This window comes from Gopherus evgoodei, chromosome 18 (assembly GCF_007399415.2).
Source record: "Gopherus evgoodei ecotype Sinaloan lineage chromosome 18, rGopEvg1_v1.p, whole genome shotgun sequence".
NCBI classification, from domain to species: Eukaryota; Metazoa; Chordata; order Testudines; family Testudinidae; genus Gopherus; species Gopherus evgoodei.
The window spans coordinates 10,754,436-10,777,963 of NC_044339.1; the positions used below are offsets into that span (position 1 = coordinate 10,754,436).

At 50.0% G+C, this 23,528-nt stretch overlaps 1 protein-coding gene across 2 annotated transcripts; it reads right to left on the minus strand.

Annotated features, from left to right (window-relative positions):
• Positions 1–1,107: 1,107 nt before the first annotated feature.
• DRAXIN (dorsal inhibitory axon guidance protein) lies at positions 1,108–20,747 on the minus strand. Of its 2 annotated transcripts, none has more exons than XM_030537921.1 (7): positions 20,549–20,747; positions 10,056–10,537; positions 7,483–7,670; positions 6,625–6,736; positions 5,327–5,416; positions 4,914–5,003; positions 1,108–2,893 (listed from the first exon to the last, which is right to left on the minus strand). In XM_030537921.1, exons 2-7 carry the CDS (start codon positions 10,513–10,515, stop codon positions 2,781–2,783), a joined length of 1,053 nt encoding a protein of 350 aa, XP_030393781.1. In that variant the 5' UTR covers positions 10,516–10,537; positions 20,549–20,747; the 3' UTR covers positions 1,108–2,780. The 2 variants fall into 2 exon arrangements, with proteins under 2 accessions (XP_030393781.1, XP_030393780.1); XM_030537920.1 differs by having other exon boundaries at positions 20,157–20,747.
• Between the last annotated feature and the right edge of the window lie 2,781 nt (positions 20,748–23,528).

Sequence of the window (23,528 nt, forward strand, 5' to 3'; positions counted from 1 at the left end):
CACAAGAAATTAGAGCAGAAAATGGAGACCAACATGTCCCGATAAAAAAGCAGAGGGAAGTTAGAGAGGTAGAATATAATTATTCAAACTGGAATCTGACCAGACCGCCAGGGGTAATACCCTCACTCCTGCAAAAAGGGTTGAGATCTTGGGTTTACTTCCAAAAGACATAACCTCAAGCAACACAGAACCTTTTCATGCCACACTGGGTGAGTGACCATATTTCCCAAAGAAGAACAGGACACCCCCACCCAATTGCCTGAGCCCTCCCCCCACAAGACTGTTGCCCATGGCTAGAACCCTTAGGGGGGCCCTCATGAGGCTGTCCCCCTGCCCCAAGCTGGACTGCTGCCTCCCCTCCCCAGCTTTGCCTCCCCCGCTGCGGGGGCGGGGAGCCTGACATCTCTGCTTGCCCCACACGCTCCTCCACACTGCACCCCACTTTTTTGACAAAAGTGAGCATTTGTCCCATTGCTCTTGCCAACACAGCAAGAGCAAACGGGACAAATGTCTCCTTTTGGGAAAAAAAAAGTTGGGCCGGCAGGGACAGAGTTTTAAAAAGGGACTGCCCCGGGATGTACGGTCACCCTTCTGACTCAGCACTGACTCAGAGAGAATGACACCTAGTGTCTAACCACCACCACTTATCACACAATGAAGTTAGCCTGTGCAACTCATTGCCACAAGATATTATGGAGATCAAGAACTTAGCAGGATTAAAAAAGGACGGGAGATGTATATGCCTAACAAGCATATCCAGAGTTATAATGGCAAGAACAACAAAACGAATATTGGAAGGACTATAAGCCCTCACACTTCAGAGCATAAGACAGCCTCCAGCTATTGGGAGTTGGGAAGAACCCTCTCTCTGTGGGCAGGTTATTCCATAGGTGCCTAGTGCCAGGTTGTTTTCCAATCTTCTGAAGCAGCTGATGTTTGAGATGGTATACTGGACTGGATGGAGCCCCAGAGTGGGGCAATTCCTATGCATTATTGTCCGAAGTGCCTAGGTGTTCCTCAGAGGTCACGGACCTAGCCTCACACAGGCTCTCTGATGGGCTCCTGTCCCAGGGATGGAGGTAGGCAAGGAAGCAGAAAGAGTGGGGCAAAGGATAACTATCGTCTCTTTATTTACATTGCAACCAAATGCACATGCAACACGTCACAGGATGTACTACAAGGTAACAGCCCTCCCCCACCTTCCATCGTCAGAAACTTTATTGTCTGTTCACTAGGAAAACTGCATTTCCCCAGAAAACTAAAAATAATCATTAAAAAACCCACACTCCAAAGGAGAACCAAATGAGTGAGAGCTGCAGGCCGGGACATTTAGCTTCAGCCCATCCCAACCAGCTTGTCCTCCATGGGAGAGAGAGGAAGGGATGGGGAAGGGACAAGCTCAGGAACTCAGAGTCTACAAACTGCAGTGGGAACTAAAACAGGGCATGGCCTTGTGGCTAGGTGAGCCTCGTTCCAGCCTTGGCTGCTGGTTGAAGAAAAGCAAAATCAGCATCTGCCCCTCCCAGTGTCACGGTGCTGACCCAGGGACAGACCCTCTGGCTAACTGCACCAGCCCTCAGTCGAGTCCTCTTGCCAAGAGTCCCCTCATAGATCTGCCTTGTCACTCAGATCAGACTGCGTGCTGAGCTGCTGGTCCTCCGAAAGGGAGCATGCTGGCTGGCGCCCCTGCCAACAGCACAGTGCACCAGAGGGTCTGAAAAGTGGGTCACCAACATGAATGAACTGAAGGAGGGAGGGAGACATCTCCATTGTACAGAAGGGGAAACAGAGGCACAGAGAAATAGAGTGACTCACCCTGGCCCCACAGCGAGTCTCTGGCAAAGCAAAGAGCAGAACTAAGATCCAGTGACTCATCACCTACACATCTAGGGCCAGATCCTCGGGTGGTGTAAAATGGGCCCAACTCCCTTGAAGTCAATGGAACAGCAGCCACGTACACCAGCTGAGGTTCAGATTCTTATCTTCCAAATTACCCCACGCAGACACTGAGGTGTGAGTTCTGGACAGAGTCACCAGTGACGGCAGGTGTTTGTCTAGTGTGTGGTGCGGGCTATCACTAAAGCACTGCTTAGCCGTGCGTCACTGCCCCACAATCCTAGGTACAGAAGAAAGAATCCGACTGGCTGTAGGCGACGAGCCACAGGGAAAGCAAGAATTTCAGGTCTGCAGAGAATGGGCATGTCCCATGCAATGGTCCGGTTTGGGGTATCCAATTTCCTGGTTATCTTCTCTGATCTCTCATATAGGTTTCAAGCAGACGAGAACAAGGACACCCGCCCATTTGTCCCAGAACCCAGGATTCCTAGGGGAGCTCCTCCCAGTCTTCTCACAAGAAATAACCAAGGTGAAAGACTTAAGCCTTGGCTTCCATTCGACCTAAAGGAGGCAACTTTAGCTGCAGTGAGAAGAGAGCCTTGAATTCTCTTTCCCTCTCAGCAGAGAGGATATAAGGCCCCTTTCCCCTGTTTCAGAGGTTCTCAACTCAAGGGTTATCAACTGGTGTCAGAGGGTCCCAATCACTCTGCTAGATGGGAGAGGGGGGTCCCAGCAAGATGGAAGAGATTGGGGGTGGTCCTGGGATAGAAAACGTGGAGAACAATTACCCTCATCTCATCACCAGAATCAGTCTTGTTGGGGTCCTGCCCGGTTAGAGCCTGCAGCTTCAATCATTTGGTAGAAATTTTCCCACCCCTCCCCACTGCTAGTTATAAATAACTCGTCCCTGGCCCTCCAGGCTGGAAATGAATCTCTGCCCCCTTCTACACGTTAATGAACGATCCCTGATCACCGCTGGCTGACTCCGGCTCCACACAACGCCCTTTCCTCCGGGTCACTCTTCGGTTCCGGTGAAATTTGGCGTAGCAACGTAGCCCTGCACAGAAGACACAGATGATGAGTGTGAGATGGTCTACCTGCTCTGGGGAGTAATCTGGGTGTGCGTGTGCGCACTCACACACACACATGGAATTGTACTGGAGTCTGCATGTGTGCTGGTGAATAGAGCTTTCAAGGAATTAGGCTGGTCCTCATCTTACAGTAGGAGAAGCAGAGGCAAGCTCAGCAGTGAGGACATGTGACTCATGGTGACAAACAGAGTCAATGGCAGAACCCACCACAACGGGGACTGTCCCATGAACGCTGGGTGAGCCATTTGGACCAGAATGGCAGAGAAGTCCCATCACCTGCGTTGGACCATGCAGGGCTTATTGTTTTCTTGTCTCTTGTATTAGAGGCTATTTAGCTCACTGCTCAAAGATGACATCTGTTCATTTATGGCTGCGATTTCATTGGTGCGGACAGTGTGTTTCACAGGCACTTCAGAAATTCCACTGACAACAATAAGGACAGCCCATAGGAAGTTTTGCTTGGTCTCCCCCGATTACTTCCTATTACTGTCTAAGCGATCCTGCCACTGGGAAATTACAGTAATGTGTGGCTATGAGAGCAGCAACAGTCGGGGAGCTCCCCTTGCTACTTTCTCTCTCTCAAACTTCACGAGAGGAGGCAGAGGCGTCTGAGAGCAGTGACTGAAGGCCCGATCCAAAGCCCACGGAAGTCCAGAGGAGTCTTTCCATTGACTTCTATGGGGTTTGGATCAGGTCCTCAAGTGTAGGGAACATGTGATGCTGGTAGATGTAGCCTTTGGTGAAGAAGTAATATATGTATACAAGGAAAGCAGCCTCTGTTTTAAAAAGATACCAATGAACAGCCTTCCTAAGGAGGGTGTTTCACTCTGGGAATTTGCCCCGGTAATTCATCTGGTGCTGGGACTTGGCACATTTGTTTTTTGGTGTCTCTTCTTAGTTAGCCTCTTGTCAATCAGAACCATGGGAAGTATTTAGAACGTTGGGCCAGCTGGTAGAAATCCAGCTAGCTCCACTGAGGACAACGATGTACGGCTGGCCCTTGGTATTGCTGGAAGGCGCTGCATGGACAGCCCTGGAGACAAGAGCTCTCTTTTGCTCCACAGAGCAGGGCTGCATGGACAGCTCTGGAGACAAGAGCTCTCTTTTGCTCCACAGAGCAGGGACAGCACAGGCTGGGCAGTGCAAGCTTCCCCTAGAGAGAGACCCTTTCAGGGGTGAGAGGAGACTTCAGTCTCCCTGGCTTCTGCAATGAGACAGCCAACAAAATTGCCTTTGAGGGATGGATTTTATGATGTGGGCAGTTGTTCACTGGACCGATGTCACAGGTCACTGAGCAGATGGCATTTGGATTTGGATACCACTGCTCTGAGCTGCATTCAGACCTGTCTACCAAGAGGGGAAAGGTTCTGCATTTCATTACCAATGCCCTCGGGCCGTTCAGTTCCCCCATAAGAAAAACACACATGATCAGAGCTTCACTCGACTCCAAATTGATCCTACCACCGTATCTCATGGGATATCAATATACGATAAGGAATGCATACTTGTCATTAACTTAAGTAGCCTAAACATGAAACAGAGCCTGGGGCAGCCCCACTGGGATTTCCATAGGAGTATCTTCCTGAGGCCAATCTATCACAGCATCATGTTTGAATAAGGTCCTGGGTCTAGAACATCCTGCTACAATGTACACCTCTGAGAAAAATCTACCTAGAAAGTATATAGCACAGTGCATTTTCAAAGCCCCTTACAGCCATTAATGGATTATTGCTCACACTCCTCTGCTGAGACTGGTATAGAGGGATTAATTTCCCTACTTTGCAGGTGAGGAAATAGTGAGATTAAATGACTTGACCATGGACATGCAGTAAGTTAATGGCAGAGACAAGATTAGAACTCGGAGTCCCAGCTCTCAAACTGCTAGACCACATTGCCCCTCTATAATCTCTGTAGCCAGCCACTGAACCAGCAATAAGAAGAAAACAAGGACTTGGGGGTCTCCCACCAGCGACGGGCTGAACTCACCCTGAGTGCACATGCAGTCATCATAACATTTGTTGTTAAGGCCTCGATTGTGCGGTTTGCAGAGGTGCTCACGCAAGTCACAGCAGGATCCTGCCAACACAGCGAGTGAGCCATCAAGAGATGGTCAAAAGGAGAGAAAATGCAGTTGAATTATCTCCCCACTGGCACCTGCCTGGAGCAGGAAGTCCTCCAGGTCACAGCCCCAGCGCATTGTCAGAACATGGATGTTCACAGCAGGCTCCACGTTCACCTCAGCACCTCACTCATTTCTCAAAATTAGGATAAGTTACGGGGGATGTCACCCCTCCCTCCCCCGACCCCAGCCCCAGAATCCAGGCCTGGATTCCAAACACTCCAGAGTCTGCAACCAACTCTGCAATGAATGAATTTGTTTTTATGAGGCTGGTGCTCACCTGGGAGGCAGTCAAGGTGATGGTCACATGGTTCTCCTTCAGCTGCCATGGTTTCATTCCCACTGCTGGGGCTCTTACTATGGTGTTTCTCTAGGGAGAAGAGCAAATAGCTGATGGAATTCAATGGGGCAGTATGTTTTCCAGCAGCCTGAACCTTCCTGAGGCCTGGTATGGAGGGATTAATTTCCCTACTTTGAGGGGTCCTGGCTCTCAAACTACTAGACAAGACTAGAAGTAGCAGCATTTCTTTAGCAGGTGCTAAGCTACTTTGACCTTCTCCCATGTTCCCTCTCACTAGTCCAAATGACCAGCACTCCCACTGCTCAAGGGGAACAGAAGGTCTTTGAAAGCTTCCGAGATCAGCATTCCTTCCTAGAGGTAGGCCCAGAACTAAACCATCCCTAGATCCAAAGAGCCTCAAACTTTAGAGAAGTTCTGATCTGGATCCAAACTTCTACAGTTCAAGTCTCATCTCTGCTCCTCACAGGCTTCATTGCTTATTGGAATCTCCCTCAGCCTGAACCTAATCCAAACCACATCTTCTAGACCAGCTCAGGGCAAATTGCTCTAGAACACGAAATACAAGTGGATAGAAGAAGGGTTTAGCGGGAGTCAAAAGAATCAGCCCCAGCTAATGGAGATAGTTCTAAAAACAATACTTTCCATAGCTAGATTCGTGGATTAGCTCTTGAAAAACGATGACAAATTCCTTAGCCGTTGACACCAACACTGTTCTCTTTCCAGTTGAACCTGACAATACCAGATAAATCACTTGATACTGCAGAGATGTGGTTTGCTCAATACCGAAGCTGCGGGACCAGCGGACCCTCCGCAGGCATGCCTGCGGGAGGTCCTCCGAAGCTGTGGGACCAGCGGACCCTCCACAGGCATGCCTGCGGGAGGTCCTCCGAAGCCGCGGGACCAGCGGACCCTCCACAGGCAAGCCGCTGAAGGTAGCCTTCCTGCCGCCCTCGCGGCGCTGGCAGATCGCCCCCCGCAGCTTGGCGTGCTTGGGCCTGGAGCTGCCCCTGAGTATTTTCATGGAAGCTTATAAAGCTAAAATGTGCATCCTCATCTTGACAAGCACAGAGTCTGGGTACAGCCATGGCAGGGGTGTGTTAGATATAATCAACTGCACAATCTAACCAATGCAATAAGACAACTTAAGCTTTTTGGCTGTCTCTCCTACTCCTTCCTTCACCCCCAATTCTATCCTCCAGTTTCCTGGATAGCTGGGACTCCCAAGCCTTAGAGGGATGGTGGAGGGTGCAGGTAGCAATAGTGGGTCCTATGGATACCTTTCCTCTTGGCAGATGGCCACATTTCTGGCTTGAGGTCTTCATAATCTGTCCAATCAAACAGAGCCATATCCAGGGTGGGCATCACGTCCCCATCTTGCCTGACACGGGCCTGCAGATGACAAGAAGCAAGGCAGTAAGTAGTATGCCCTTCTGTAGGGCCCTGCAGGCAAATTTCAGCAGGTACTTTAAGGACACTAACTCCCAAGAAGTGGGGATTTTTACCCCCATTTCACAGATTGTTCAGCATCGGCCTCACTGTTCCAATTGAAGCCAAGGATAAAATTCCTGATGACCTCAACAGGAGCAGTTAGGTCAATGCTGCTTACTTCTGAAAATCCTACCCTGTCGCTATAAAGCAAGTCAGTGGCAGAGCCTAGGACGAGGACTCATGAGTTCCTGGCTTCTAGGTGCATCCTGGGTCCACTGGGACATGCTGGAGATGTCTCAATCAAAGGAGGTGATCTTCCTGAGTGAGGAGATGCTCTGGTTGTCTCTGAGGAACTTTTTAGGAGAGCTTTTGTGTCAGACAATACACCTGGAAAGTGGATGCCTGAAAGGGGCAGGAGGGCATTGTAGCTCACGGGGAAGTTTTGGGGTGTCATACTGGGTGGGGAGAAGGTGTTTTTCAGTAGAGAGCTGATCATTGTGGGGGAGATGGTGACACCAAGCAGCTACCTGTTTCCTCTCCCAGGATTCTGCTGTCTCCAGGTGGGGACAGCCAGCCATCCTCAGCCTCCATACCACCATTGAGCTTGACTTAGGACAGCTGAGCACTTAACTCCCTCAGGTCACTTTGAAAATTCCAGCAAGCTGCAATGGTGGAGAGTCCAGTGCGTTTAACAGATGCACCTTTACCTGGGGCCGAAGGGATGCGGCTGAAAGAGCTGGTGGTTCCTCAGTAGAAGCTCCTGTCTCCAGCGTGGTGAAGAGGAGCACCGTGGGAGCCAGACCCGTGAATTCCTCCACCTGCAGGTTTTGAAACTGCCCCTCAAAGTTTTCAGGCTTCTTATACAGCGAGCTTGGACCAGGGTCAGGGCCTTTGCCTACAGAAGGTGACAAGGACAACAACTTCATCTTCCTCATCCCTTTCCTTGCTGGGGCAACCGAATTTCCCCTGGGGATAGTTACACCGCAACACCACCTGCGGCCTTTGAATCTGGATCCGGACATCAGATGCACTTGGACCTTAAGGTGTGTGGGGTGGGGGAAGCAGTTCAAATCCATTTCATTCCAAATCCATCTCTCCCAGGGGAAGTTCCAAAGGGGCTGACACAGACTTTTATTGATTATTAATTATTATTATTATCGATCTGTATTGTGGAAGTGCCAACCCAGCAGCCGATGGTGCTTGGTGCTGTACAGACAGAACAAAATAATCTCTGCCCCGAAAAGCTTATCTGGGAATGCCATAGAAAAACAGGGCATGGCCACTGATTTAAAACTATATTGTGGGATTCAGCCAATGCTTGCTGGAGTCAATAGTAGAGTATGGCTGAGTGCTTTTGAGTAACCCACCCTTAACTGGTAAGCTGTAACTGTTTAATTTAAATCAGGTTGAAACCAATATAGTTATGCCACCACAAACCACTGTGTGCCCACACTTATTTCAGTTTGAGAGGACTCTATTTTGGTTCCGTGTACATCTGTTCCTAGTTGACTGTTTAAGATAAACTGAAGTAAGAGCGTCCACATAGCCCTTTGTCCTAGTTTAACTAAATCAGTTTAAATTTACACCTTAAGCTAAATTTATGTCTACACAGGAAGATTGCAACAATCTGGGAAGATTGCAACAGTCTGCCTGAAACCAGCAGTAGTGTTCTTTGTTCTCCCCCCTGTAGACTTTGTGTGAAGCAGTCAGTCCCATAAGAAAGCAACCAAGGGCTCTTTCTTTTAGGGAGGGCAGAAAGAGATTGAGGTGAGCCCTGGGAAATATCGGAGGCCAAATTCTCAGTTGGTGTAAATTGGCATAGTTGCATTAGCGCTAATAGAGTGATGCTGATTTACACCAGCTGAGAAACTGGCCCCCAGAATCATGCATATACACAGCTTGAACTGAGAAGCAAAGCAGCCCCCTTGTTAAATTAAAGCAACTTTTTAATTCTGTTAGTGTAATTTGGCACCTGCAAAATTTACATGTTTCACACAACTTTGCTAAATTGACTTGACTGAAAATCGTTAGAATTCAAGTTTTGATGCAAAATAAATAAATAAATAAATAAAAATAAATGTGGATGAAAATTGTTTTATGTATGTATGTATGTATGTATGTATGTATGTATTAATTTCCAATTCTGGTAATGTTCCAAGGTCAAGATTGGAAGTTTTGAACATTGCTGAAATGTGTTTGTAAACTGAACCAGTTGAGGAAAAGAAACAACAATAAAACCCCCAAAGAAAGCCAAAACAACCCAACCCTCATGAAATTTCAGGGTTTCCTTCCTTCCCAAAATCAGATCATTTTTACAAAACAGCAATGAATTGTGACAACCTGAGATTTCAACATTTTCACATTTTCTTGTGCATATTTTGTACATATGCCCACCCACCGGATCACACCAGCCACACACACTGCCCCCAAACACCCTCCCATGCTCCTCTACACCTCTGCACACACACACTGTCAATTCCCAATCACCCTCCTCCCTCACTCCCAGAACCCCGACACACTGCCCTTCCCTAACCACCTTCCCCCATACACACTGCCCTTCCCTAACCTAGCGGATTTTCAGGTGTTACTGAATTGGATGCCGGGGGCCCTGAAATGGGACAGACGTGTATTTTCCCTAACCACCTTCCCCCATACACACTGCCCTTCCCTCCCACACTGTCCCTCCCCAGCCACATTTCCCCCTCACAAACACACTGCCCCTCCCCACCACACACTGCCCCTCTCCCCCCCCACTGCCCCTCCCCACCACAGACTTCCCTTCTCTCCCACACTGCCCCTCCCCAGGCACATTCCCCCTCACACACACACTGCCCCTCCCCGCCACACACTGCCACTCCCCTCCCACTGCCCCTCCCCACCACAGACTTCCCTTCTCTCCCACACTGCCCCTCCCCAGGCATATTCCCCCCCACACACACACTGCCCCTCCCCACCACACACTACCCTTTCCCCTCACACTGCTCCTCCTTAGCCATCTTCCCCTCACACATTGCCACTCTGCCCCACACTGCCCCTCCCCAGTCACCTTTCCCCCCATACTGTCCCTGCCACACACACACTGCCCCTCCCCAGCCACCTTTCCCCCACACTGCCCCTCCCGCCACACTGCCCCTCCTCAGCCACTGTCTCCCCCCACACCGACCCCCCTCAAGACACCTTCTGCACACACACTTCCCCCCACACACACACACACATACACTTTGCCCTCTGAAGTGGCCAGGAGACCTTGGTCCCTTTGAGTCCCTTAGGGTTCTGCTACCTCTGTGTTGTTTCAGCCTTTCCCTGCGGCTGTGCCGCCGGTGCTCCCGGTTCTGCTTCTTCCCCCTCTCCGACCCCGGGGACTGGTTCTCTCTCTCAGGATATGGGAACTCAAAGCCCAGAAACACGTCCTTCTGCTGCTTCAGGGCAGCGGGCCCCTGGATTGCTCCCTGGTCCTCCCCCGCTGGAGTCCCACTTGCCAGCCTGAGGGCCTCCTCTCCAGACACCTGCCCTCTGGAAGTCATGCCATGGGCCCTGTCCTTCTTGGCTCCACCATGCCTGCGGTGGTGCCCTGCTCTGGGCTGATGCTGCCACAGCTCCTCGTTTTGAAGGTTGTTGTTATTCTCTGGGATGTTTTTGTCCTGGGTGCCAGAGTCCAGGGAGCCCACTGAGCAGATGTCAGAGAGAACCAGGACACAGAAGAAAAAGAAAGGGGACAAGGAGCAGGAGGAAGATGCCATAATCCTGGGCGCCTTGCTGCACCTGAGGTAAACATATAATCAACATCAAGCTCATCAAAGAATCCAGGCCTTGTAGAGCCCACAAAACCCCCTGCCCCATACCAGGATTGAGATCAGCCCTTTAAACACGTCACGCTCACTGGTCCCACAGCTGCACTCCAGCCTTGTGGGACTGTGTTTTTATCCCTTAATAGCACCACTTCAGATGTTCTTGTTAGCCATATAAAAGTCTCATCTTGATCTGAATCCTGCTAGGCTCCTGGCCTCCATGATATCATGTGGCAATGAGTTCCACAGGCCAACCGAGCATTATGCAAAATAAAATAAAATAATAATAATAATAATAAAAGCCTCTCCTTTTATCAGTTTGAAATCTTCTGCCTTTCAGTTTCATTGAATGTGGCTTTAACCTGAGGCTCTCAACATGCTTTACAAAGACTTCCAAGTGTTGTGATCCCCTTTTGAGGAACAGGGGAGACACCAAGAAATTAAGTGCATCGGTCAACATCACCAACTGGCAGAGCTGGGAACAGAATCCAGGTGCTCTGACGCTCACTCCTGCCCTCTGTGCCACACTGCTGACTTAAGAGGGTGAGCAGCACTGCAGAAGGAGAGTGGCCAGAAGGCAGTATCATCACATGCTGAATTTACTCACCCCGTCCCATGTCTCCTCCTAGCAAAGAGAATGCAATCCTTGCAGATCCTGCATTTATCAAAACCTTGCATCAAGCAAAACAGCCAAAGGAAAGACATAGTTCGATAAATGAGCCTGTTACGTGTATCTGCAGTTGCGTCTGCGATACAAAGAGTCTCCTGTCCGGGGAATGCTGACTCAACATGAATAAGGCGTGCGTTTGAGAACCAGTGAGTAAAGGGGACATTCCAGGCTAGGGCCCCTGGGCTAGCACCTCAGCTGGCATAAATGGGCAGTTTCTTTGATTTCAGTCAAACTGAGCGTCGGCCCAACAGTCCAACCAAACCTCACCAGCTAGAATGAGCCCTGACCTCTAGGGGAAGTTGGAGTCCAGAACCCACCTTGGCAGCTTAGCCCCACCTCTCATCTCTTGGGACACCAGGGGTCAATGACTATAACATGCAGGCAGGGCCAAGGAGCGCAGCAAACGAGGAGGGTCCTTGAGACTGGATGCACATGAAGAGCAGGGGGAGGCCAGGACTGAAGCAGTATGGAGTGGGAGGCAGGCCAAGATTCAGGACTGAATGTGAACACAACGTGAAGAGGCTCAAGGCTGGCAATGAATGAGTCCCTCCTCCTATTCCAGCCTTGGTTACAGCAGCATGTGCAAGGCCTGCAGGGAAGGAGAGGTTCCAGTTTCATGTGCAAATGAAGGTCATTAATCAATGGTGATGCCTCCCTTTGATTTCTGACTAGCCCCCCTACCTTTCCCTTTTACCTCCTGCCAGCTGAGTATGTAGTAATGGGATCCTGGCTCCTATGGGCAATGGTGGGGCAGCCCAGCGCCAGCTGCCATGCTGGAGCTGCCGGCCAGGCAGGTGGGCATTCTGGGCCTCATCACGGCTGGCTTGCTTGAAATGAAAAAGTCAGAACTGGAAGCAGCCGATGGCCTTGCAGGGCAGATGATTGGCTTGGGGCTGGGCTGCACCAGGGAAGCTAAAGCAAAACAGGGTCTGAGTAAACCCTGGAAGTGTTCCATTGAAGGGTAGCCAGGCGGCAGACGAATGCTTCCAGTCACTTCTGTTGGACTGCCAAGGGTGGGAGGGCTGTCTCATGTGCCGAATAGGGGACTGGGACTGGAATTCTGAGCTGCTGTTCTTGGGTTCCGTTCCCTGCTCTGCCACCCTGTGGCCTTGGACAAGTCACTTCACCACTCCTTGCCTCAGTTTCCCCATCTGTGAAATGGGGTTACTGGCGTCAGGAGGCTTGTTAGGTCAGTAAAACCATTTGAGATCCTTAGATGGAATGGTGAGGGCAAAATAATATTATTTACTTCTCTTTGTATTCAGATTTCTCACATGGTTTCTTTACTGCTCAAGTTTTTGTTCTAAGACGGGTCTTCAGACCCTCATACAATCAATGTATGGACTTCACTGCCCTGATCATACACACCTTCTCTCATCCCTTCCCCACCCCTCCAAAACCAATCTTTTCCCATTGAGAATACTTCTTAAGCCGCTCTAGTGCACCTATTGCCGTGGGACAGAGGTACCGTTATTAGCATGGCATGGAGGAGGCTGGTCTCCCTGTGTCTGGGCTATACACATTTGGAAAGAGCAATGGTAAGCCAAAACCCCAAAGGCAATGACCATCTCTAGAATTTAACTGCAGCTCTTCACCTCCTCTGCTGGGTTAGGCCACAAAAAAGCTTCTGGGGCTGACGCTGGTACTGGTGGACTCAGCTTAATATGAGATTGTTACAAAAACTATATCACAGAGGAAGAACTGTGTCTCTTTGGGAGTGCAGAGCTTGGCACACCAAGATCTTTCCTCCCACCAATTCTCTTCACTCCTGATTAATTTCCCCCTGCTCCCTGGACAGTGACCAGATAGCAAATGTGAAAAATCAGGACACTTTTTTCACTGGGGGGGGGGAGGGATTGCCTTTTTAAAACAAAGCCACTGATATCAGGTCCTCTGGACAGCCCAGCTCCCAGTGAGCACCTCCTAAGTACATGCCTGCAATGGCTAAACCTCAGACCACTGCACAGCAGCCATTAACCCTTCAGGTTCCAGGCAGCCTCTATGGATTGTCTGGCTAGAGTCAGCATGACAAGAAAGCAGAGGAAAGGGGAATAACTAGCATCTCCTTTGATGCCAGCCCCACCGCTGCTTCATGAAGCCGACCACAGGAGGCCTGAGATTCTCTTCCACAGTTAAGATGTTTTCCCTGAGTTTCAAACTATGACACAGATTCAGTGTAAATCTGGAGCGTCTCCCCTGAGGTCAGTGAAAGCTCCTCTGCATTCACACCTGCATGACTGAGAGCAGAATCTGGCCCTGAGACAGGATAAAGGAGCCCTGAGCCGATGGGCCAGCTCAGCTTTCTGAGGGTTAGCTCCCAGGAAAGCACGACTGCTGTGTAAGGGAGATTCAGTGTGCGCGTCTTAGGAATCAAACTTTAATTAAACATGAAAGACATGAGTTAAAAGGACTCGCCACATGCCCATTACTTGGTACTGATATAATCTTTACCATTGGCACATTTTGCTGGGGATTTGTCACCAGCACATGAGGAAGAAAGGGAAGCCCTGGCTGTCAGGAGCAACTGATGTGCTCATAAGAAGGAATTCTTCAGTCCTCTAGCGAAAACCCTGCTTATTTAACCCCAGCAAACTCTGTCACAGCCTTTCTACAGTTACTGCCTGTGGGTCTTTAGAGAGTGGAAGGAGGCAAACCCTTCCATATGTTTCCACTCCCATCGGGAAAAGCCCCCTCCCCTGGAAGTTCAGGCCTAAGCAGCGCTAGTGTAGACAGCACCCGTTCCTTTATTTAGGGCTGCTAATGAACGAGGAAAGCCGCTTGTCTAAGCATTGCTTTGCGAGGCACTGGAATGTCTTATTTGCCAAGGGAGGTCATGCTACAAAATAGCATTTCATTGTGGTTCATGCAAAATCTAGAGTTACAACTTGGAATCCATCTAGCAAAGCATCTGCAGTTCCCAGTCCAAGGCCAGGGAAACAATAAATATTGTTGAGCAAAAACCAGTATCTCTGTGTCCAGAACATTTTCATCTTGTTTTTTTTTAATTAGAGCAAACCAGTTGGATCTTGGCAACTCTGAATTCTAAGGACTGGGAACAGTGTCTCACCTTCTCATCCACAGGAGAAATGGGAGGGTACCAAGCGGAAGGAACAGCAGGTGCCAAGAGTGGATTAAACAGGCAGTTCTTGCCTGGGCCACACATTACAATCACTAGTGCTGCCACGATCCCTTTGCTTTCCACTTGAACATTATCCCAGCCACGTGTTCTTCTGGGGACCTGATGCCAAAGAATCAGACACAGAACCCCCATGCGGGGCTAAATGCTGCTGTGAACTTAAATGCAGCTCTTCACCAACTGGGAAAGTGCAGCGCCCAGGCCCTGGCCTTAGGAGCTGCCCTGAGGGCATGATACAGGTTGGAATCTTGCAGGGGCCAGAGGGCTACCTCCACTCTGCACTAGATCTGTGGGCATGGGGAAGAGGGCCCAGGTTTGCAATAATAATGCAGTTAATAAATATGTGATATCATACAGCTCCTGTCATCAGAGGAGCTAAGAAGTGTTTATGCTGCTGTCCTTCCTGCGTGACTCCAAAGACAACCGCATACATTCGGGCCACCCTAAGTTAATGGAACCACCGCTCCATTAAAGAGCAACTCCTACAATGCCCCTTGTCAGCATGGGACTCCTCCAGATAGTGCATCCTCTTCTGCATCAGCCAGTCATATGCCCAGATCCAGCTGCTACCTCTACTTCCCAATCCTCTTCCCCTGCACAATCTGCAAGTTCTCCCTTCCCATCTACGGCATCCTTTGCTTTACACACACAAACCCATTCGTTTCTGACACTGGTCTGCATCTTCTCCGGCCTCCTGCTGCTGCTCTTCCCATCAGCATCCAGTCTGGCTCCTGATCCTCCTCCCTCCAAACCAAGCTCCAGCGTAGCCTCTCTCCTGATTGAGCACCGCACTTGTACCAAGTCCCTTGTGCTCTGCATTTCAGAGACATAGCAGCCAGCATCAGTCTGACACCTCCACTCCACTCTCTTCATAACAGGATAGATTCTGTGTTCACCTCAGTAGGTGTTAAGTCAGAGTGGAATTTGCCCCTGCAAGGAGATACCTTCGCCAGCCTGCTCTGAAACAAAGTTGTACATAGTGTAAAGACAAAAGTTCACCTCCTTCCTGGGATCCGGCTTAATCAACAAAGGTTATAAAGTTCCCCCAGGCTTGGCTGCTCCCAGGGTTCCTCCCTCAGTGCTGCTTGGCCCACACCCTAGATCCTCATTCCTCTAGAGAGCCACTTCTGCCTCCCCTATGCAGGCAGGGTAATGAGTCACCCCCCTCAGTGTGTCAGCAGGACCCACTTAACATTCCCAGTAGGATCAACACCTGCTAACAGAGTGAAGGGTCTCAAGCAAATACTGTTAATGGTCCTAAAACTACCCTCAGTGCAGCTAGGATGGTGTAGGGGATGGTGCAGGGGATTATTAATGGGCTATAGAGCCTCCCAATTCTAAGTCACCAGTCTGAATCCAACTTGGGTAAGTAGTGGCTGTTCAGTAGCTTATATAAGACATGAGTTTGTTGGGGCTCAGGCCAGTTCCTAGTGGGCAGATATCTGTAGCACAAAACCCACCAATGTAATGGGCACTAATGTGCTCTGTCATTTGTAGTCGCTACAGAGAAAAACCAGGGACTTACTGTGCCACTGAAATGCAGCCATCTCCTGCCCCCAACTTAAAGGTGGTTCCTCAGGGATAGAGCAAAGACATCAGACCAACACTAAATTCATTCAAATATCTAATAATCCCCCTGCCTCCCACTCCATATCGGGGGGGTGGGGGGGAGCAGGAGCTCTGAGCCCATGAACAAAGAATGTTGAGACTCTTAACAGACAGAGGAAACCAGCTTGTGAGCTCCAGGGCTGAATCAAAATGGATTGAACAGAAACCTGGGCCAGATTTATCCCTGGCTTTAAGGAATTAAATTCGCGGTGGGAGTGCTACAGTGTACAGCTCTCATGGGGCTCCAGACAGAGGAACATAAGCTGCAGGGATAGACAAATGCACGTGTGTCTCTCATCATCTGTGTGTGTTGTGTGCTCACATGGCAGGACTGATGACCAATGAATCCCAATTGTCCCTGCCAGGGCTCACAGTAAAGAAGGATCCAGGGGGTGACGGGGTGACGGATGGGCCTGGAGGAGAATAGAATGGGTGAGCTCTGGTCTGGGCTAGCAGACATGCAGCGAGTGGGCTGGAGTCAGGAGGATGGCATTGTGCAGATAAATGAGGTTTCTCTTCCCTGCTGGGGCTCTCTCCATCTGTTTTTTTATTTCTGCAGGCAAGTGCTGGGGAACTTCACATGTTTCTCTCCCTTTCACCAGCATCCCTCACTTATATGCACTCATCTCAAACACCACCACTCCAGATATAGGAAATGTACATGGCCTCATCCCTGGCTTTGAGCATTTCTTGCATATTCCTGTCACCAATTTTGTAAAGAGCTTTCTGTCGGGACAGCTTCCATGCCAGAGCTGCCAGCCCAGGCGTCCTCTTTCAGACCTAGCTCATGCAGACAAAGAAGCACTCTGTTACTTTCAGGATCCACCTCCTCCTTTTCCGAATGGTCCATGAACTTGCTTCAGCTTTCCTCACTCCCCTCTCTGAGCACCACCCTGCACCCCCTTCATTTGTCCACTCCTGGGTCCTCCTTGTCCCTGGTCACCAAATTTGGTGAAAGAGCCTTCTTCTCTGCAGCTCCTTTCTCACTCTGTCGTTATTTAACTTGGTGTGGCATTTTACAGTTACTGCAAAAGCTGCTACACAAAAGAAAGTCCCAGGGCCAAATTTTGCAATGCCCTAAGCGCTCACGGCTCCCTCTTGGGTTTGCGGGAAATTGAGTTCATTTGTATGAGGGCTGAGTTTGGCCCATATTGTGATTGTGGAAGGGTTGTGACTCTGACACAGGACTGAATGGGCTTTGGGAAAATACACGTCTGTCCCATTTCAGGGCCCCCGGCATCCGATTCAGTAACACCTGAAAATCCGCCCCCACCACTGTGCAGCCTCTTGCTAAGCCTAGATGGCAGAGATGGTCGGTTCCTGCTGCCTGACCCATACTGTCTAATGTAAATGCTTTGCACTGCCATGGCCCCTTTCATCCAAGGATCTCAGAGTGCTTTACAGACCTTAGCCACACAATGCACTTGAGACGCAGTGCCTTACGATTACTCGTTTTATTAATGGATGGAGAGAAGCACAGAGGGGTAAGACCCACATTTTCAAAAGACCCAGAATTAGATGGCAATCTCCATTTTTGCATGCTCAACCCAAGACACCTTAAAGGGGCCTGATTCTCCATTGTCCTGCACCCTGGGTTGTCACGAACCCCCGTGCAAAGTGAGCGTACAATGCTACCATTCCAAATGGGCAGGGTTTTACATGCACGTCAAGCTCACTTTGCACTGGCAGGAATGACTGCACAAGCTGCAGGCGGTGGCAAAGCAGGCCCCACTGCGGTTGTGATGGCCTCATCCCCTCTGCAAGTCAGGCCCTTGGTGTCTCAAGCGGAGCACTGAAAATCAGTGACAAGTGGAAAACGTTGGCTTTGATGATCAATAGTAGAGCTGGGATGCCCTCCTGTTGAGAAACATAGTGTCACACGCGTAATGCTACTCAAGAAATCCCATCTTCAGCGGCTCACATACAGTGGGAGGTTTGCATGTATACGTTTGCCACCACTCGCTTCCAGGGTTTTACACTTTGGCTCTGAGTGGTGCTGGACACCTTGCAAATCTCTCATCTCCCAAGAGATGGGCCTTGCCTTCCTATTATCTTGAGCCTCAATCCTCGACCTGTACCCTGGGGAATAACTCTTCCTCAAGCTCTATTGACTTCAGTAGCACTATGGCAAGAGGGTTGCAGGACTGGGCCTCCAATGTCCTAGAAGGTGGAACAGACTGATAGGACATGGTATGGAAATGGAAGAGGGGCACCTGGATGAATATGCAGTACCCTCTGCTCTGCTTTCCCCCTGGAGCTTCACAAAACGGCTGACACAGCCATCATTGGTGAGAGACGTGTGACCTGCTATCAAACGAGGTCTCTTCTTCCCAATAATGAGATTAAAATGGCAATGAGTCTGAGATTAGCATCCAAGATACAGTCACTTGCTGTCACCACGGCACTGAAGAATCTCTAATTTCATGCACAAAGCAGAGTGACAAATGGGGGACGATCAATAGGAAAGGACACTGCACACGCCACTGAAAAGCATTCAGCCAACTGATAAAAAACACCCAGTGGAGTTACACCAGGGGGGATTTGACCCAATATGCTCGATCATTTCAAGGGGTGAATTTGTCCCCATGTATCAGCTCACAAAGCAAGATACTGACATTATTCCTTGAGTGATAAGTGTTGATTTTTTTAAATCAGATTTCACAAGAGAAATGCACAGTTTTATAAAAGGGAAATGTAATGAAAATGCAAACCAATTTCCATCCAAACTCTGTGCTGATGGAAGACTTCACGTGTGAATTGGATGAATGTCACATAAATGCTATATGATGAATTACCAGCTGTAATAAGCCATTAGCTGATACCAAAATCATTTAATTCAGAATCACAACCCCACTTTCACCAGCAGAAGAAGATTAGAGGACAATCAGGGAGCAACTGAGAGAGGTGTGTGTGTGTGTATGTCTCTGTGAATTCAATTATTAGCTTTTAAAAAAAACAGGAAAACAGAAGCTTTTCATCATGGTAACTTTTCCCAGTGGAGCAAGTGCAGGCTGAGGAGACGTCTAGGATCAATGGGACAGTGTGGTTACTCTTAGGTGCAAAAGGAGCTAGACAACTGAATGGAGAAAAACAAACAGTAGAAAGTGCAAACAAGCAAACTCAGGAAGACAACATGAATGGAGAACCAGGATCTTAAAAGCAGCAGAGAGTCCTGTGGCACCTTATAGACCAACAGACATATAGGAGCATGAGCTTTCATGGGTGAATACCCACTTCGTTGGATACATGCATCCGTCGAAGTGGGTATTCACCCACGAAAGCTCATGCTCCAATACGTGTTAGTCTACAAGGTGCCACAGGACTCTTTGCTGCTTTTACAGATCCAGACTAACACGGCTACCCCTCTGATACAGGATCTTAAAGTGACCCAGAGCCTCTAATAGTATCCAAAGTGACAAAGATTTAAAGTAGCCGGGAAACAGCAACCGTGTCTGATTCTCAGCATGAATGGAGAAGAGGGCGAGCAGAGATTAATCATAAGGACTGACTGACCCCAGTACTCATGGCCCCATCTCCAAAGATCTGTACTAGATCAGATCGCTAGACAGGCCTAATCAGTGGGATGCTCTATAAATATTTCAGGTTCTTAAGTCCCCCCACCTTTCTGCCAGGCATTAAGAAACATCACTAGCATCTGTTGTGCAGATGATAGTTAGAAGTGACTGTATCAGGTCTGACTCCGAGGAACCCGCCACAACCAAAATAATGAACCCTGTTGGCAATGGGCCTGCATGTGAAATAAGCAATAAAATAACTAATAAAACCCTGGGAGAGACCAGACTCAGAACAGACAGTGCCTGAGGTGCCTGTGAATGGATTAAACTGCATCCCCACCACAGCCCTTCCCGCAAGCACAGTGACTAGAATCAATAATACAGGAGGGAAGGGGGGAAATGAGGCACAGGGAGGTAGAACAACTCAAACAATGCACTAATCAGAGGGACCATGTCAAAACAATGAAAGTGGAAGGCTGGCTACCTCCCCCCTAGCTTAGCCATCGCTGGCTAAAAGTGACTTTAGACTGGCACCAACCAGGAACATGGGATCAGCAGCATGAGCCCCCCACTCCCAGTCCGGGGGATTCTAAGCAGGACCATGATGTAAAGGCGTCACCCCCCACCCCTCCCGCACACTTTCCCCAAGAATCAGCAGCTGTACCTGAAATCAGCAAAGGCGAACTGGACCAAAGCTCAGGACTGCAGAGAGTGGCATGGGGGAGCGCGATCTCGAGCTGCCCAGGTGTGTGCAGAGAGTGGCATGGGGGAGCGGGATCTCCAGAGGGGCTGTGAGCCCCAGAGGGGGAAGGGATCGGGGCAGCCTAAGGAAGTGGAGGTCTTTGGACCGCGGCGCAGTCAGCCACCCTCAGCATCTCACAGCTCTCCGCCGGGCTGGGAGGGAGGGATGGGCAGGAAAGGTGTGTGGGCGGGGGAAGGGGGGGCGTCCCGCCAGAGGACGAGAGAACCTGCCCATTCCTTGCCCCCTCCCCAGAGAAGAGGGCTGAGCCCAGCTGCAAGGTCAGAGGTGCAGGGAGGGAGAGATCCGCTGCCTACCTGTCTGCAGCTCCTCGGCTCTGGAGTCAGCCCGGACGGCAGAGGCAGCTGGGAGGGCAGGGAGGGGAACCGCCGATCTGCCTGGCTGGGCCGGGGGGGGAGCCTGTCCGAGAGGAGGAGGAGACAGGGAAGGGCGAGAGGCAGTGGGGGAATGTGCAGAGCCGGCCGAGGAGCTGGGGACGCTGGGAAGCCCAGGGGAGAGGGGTGGGGGGATCAGATGGAGCTGCTAGCAATAGAGCTGGGGGGGGGGCGGGGGTGTTGCAATAGGAGGAAAGGGAGAGTGCGCGTTCCCGAGCCCAGGCGCGCCCCCGCGGGGCTGCTCCCCCAGCTGGTGGTCCCCAGAGAGAGAAGGAGACAAAGGCAGGAGACAAAGGCAGGAAGGAGCCCCCGGGGGGAGAAGTTGATGCCAGGCTGCGAGAGTGAGAAGGGAAGTTCCCTCCCCCCCTAGTCACAGGAATCAGGTGTGGGGGGAGCTGCACAGCTCCACGCCTCACCTGCCTGCAGCTGCTGCCGGCCCGGGGCTCCGCTCCCGCCTCCGTTCACACCCCCCCGCAGCGCTTCAAAGCGGATTGGGGCCCTCTGGAGTCCCGGGGCAGCGAGTGGCGCGGTGGCCGCAGGACACAATGAGATCAAGGCTCTGCTCAGCTGGTGGAGCGTCTGCCCGCGTCCGCGAGCCCCCGCTCAGTCCCCAAAGAGATTAGTCTCCATTGCTGTCAAATGGGATGGAACAAATACTGGGGGGGGGGAGTTGTTAGGTTGTTTGATGATAAACCCCCCTCCCCCCCGCACACACACACACGCATCATACTAGAGAGTGGTGTAAAGGTGGGGAAATCTCCCCCCCTCCTGATTTGGGGACATCTGTGTTAGCAGGGAAAAGAAAAGATAAAGTCATCAACATCATGTACACGGGTCTCTTCAAGCCAGGGCGCACCTGGGGTTTCACTTCCCTGCTTCTCTCACAACAGATTTTTTTAATTCCCAAGAGAGGGTTGGCAGTTCAAATGGTCTCCCCCCCATCCTTTCCCTCCTTCCTTTGCCACAGTCTCTATTTCTGGCTGTATTAAAAAAAATCAGTCAATCTTAGTGGCTTGGCATAATTCTTACTGCACTGATCTCTCCTCAGAGATGACTTGTGTGTGTGTGTGCACCATGGTATGTACCCACGTCTCATGTAGGGAATCTACCACAGAGTGTTACTGTTGAACATATAAATGCATCAGAGACGCGAAGGCCTGCTGTCCAACTACAGCATCCTTAACTCGGCCCTCTGGGGCACACACACTATTCCGCAGGGCTCTAAATGTGCCCATTCATGGCCCAATCCTGCCATCCTTCCCGCTGTGCTGAGGCCTTTACTAGAACCTGGGGCCTCTGTTGAGCTCATGTAAACCCTGGTCCTGCCCATTCATTCATGAATATTCCTTACTCAGGGAAGCAATCTCGCTGACTTCTTCACAACTACTCACAGGTAGCTGGGCAGTGCCACAAATGAAAGTGCACCTGGGTTGTGTGGCAACCCTGATGTGCAACGTCCTCATTGTTTTTGTGATTCAAATCTTAGCCACAACGTTCAGTGCACAGCTGGGGTTTTTGCATTCATTCATTTCAAAGGGTTCAGTTCTAATCCTGTTAAAATCAAGAGATGTTTTGCTATTGGCCTCACTAGGAGCAGGACAGGGTCCAAAATGTGTGCACTGGGAGAGCTGAAGCTTGGCATGCAGAATCTGACACTGGTACTGCAAAGGCCTATTGCAAAAAACTTTAGATTTTACCAGGGCTGTGTCCCCCAATGCACACATTTTAAAACGGCATCAGAAAAGTCCCACTAGATCTCGAAGCTTTCCTCCTAGGCTTCTGCACCACCAGTGCTGTAGTAAAAGGGTCCAGTGCACAGATGTGGAGTATATGAAATTTGAAGTGACTGTGAAATTTAATGCTCCCGTCAAACTAAATATGGTAGAGAAAATTTAGAAGGTGGAATGACTGAGTGAGATAGGAGAATCAATCTATCTAAGGTACTTCTACATGGTGGTATCCCGGGCTGCCCAGAGGATTCAGAGGGCCTGGGGTCTTTGGTGGCGAGGGGCCCCCGCCGCAGAATTGCCGCCAAAGACCCAGCACTTCAGCGGAAGGACCCCCTGCTGCCGAATTGCTGCTGGAGACCTGGAGTGGAAGAAGCTCCAGGGGCCTGGACCCCACGAGAGTTTTCCAGGGCCCCTGGAACGAGTGAAGGACCCTGTTCCACAGGCCCCAAAAACTCTCGTGGGGGCCCCTGCAGGGCCTAGGGCAAATTGCCCCACTTGCCCTCCCCCTGGGTGGCACTGGTGGTATCTAAACACCTCACAATCTTTAATGCATTTATTCTCATAACACCACTATGAGCTAGGGAAGCGCTATTATCCCCACTTTACAGATGGGAAACTGAGGCACGGAGCTACTACAGTTGCTACGGCAGCACAACTACTGCAGTGCAGCTGTGCCAGTCTTGTGCTCAGGCTGCTGCACTAACCACTGGACCATCCTAGGGTGATTGGACTCTGACACCACCAAATTCATTGTGTGTGTGTGGGTGTGTAAATATATATATAATTTTTAATTCTCCATACCTGTGTTACTCATATCACTTTAGATTATTAAGAATGGCAGAATCTGAAAAAAAAACTTTTAATGTTTGCATGTACATTTGGACAATGAAAATCACTGAAGTCAGTTTCTTTGTCTTTATTTATTATGTGTATATAGAGAATTTTGCTTTCTGGCTGTCAAGCAACGGCACAATGATTCCCAGTGTGGGCTGTAAACACCAAAGGGAATGTTTACTTGTTTTTTTTAAAAACATAGTGGAATTAATATAAATGCCTGGAGATATTTTTGTTGGTTACCGTCTTTTTTCAAACTGGTCTGAGAGTTTTTGACTTAAAGAAGCAGAATTTGGGGCCAACTTTGATCTAAAAGTGTCCCTCTAAGAGGGAGGCTT

Coding starts and splice junctions, on each gene's coding strand:
- DRAXIN (XM_030537921.1), bottom strand. CDS start 10,515: ATGGCATCTTCCTCCTGCTCCTTGTCCCCTTTCTTTTTCTTCTGTGTC. Junction 7,671..10,055: donor AAGGCTGAAACAACACAGAG/GTAGCAGAACCC, acceptor CACCTTCTGTAG/GCAAAGGCCCTGACCCTGGT. Junction 5,004..5,326: donor TCACCTTGACTGCCTCCCAG/GTGAGCACCAGC, acceptor CTGTGTTGGCAG/GATCCTGCTGTGACTTGCGT.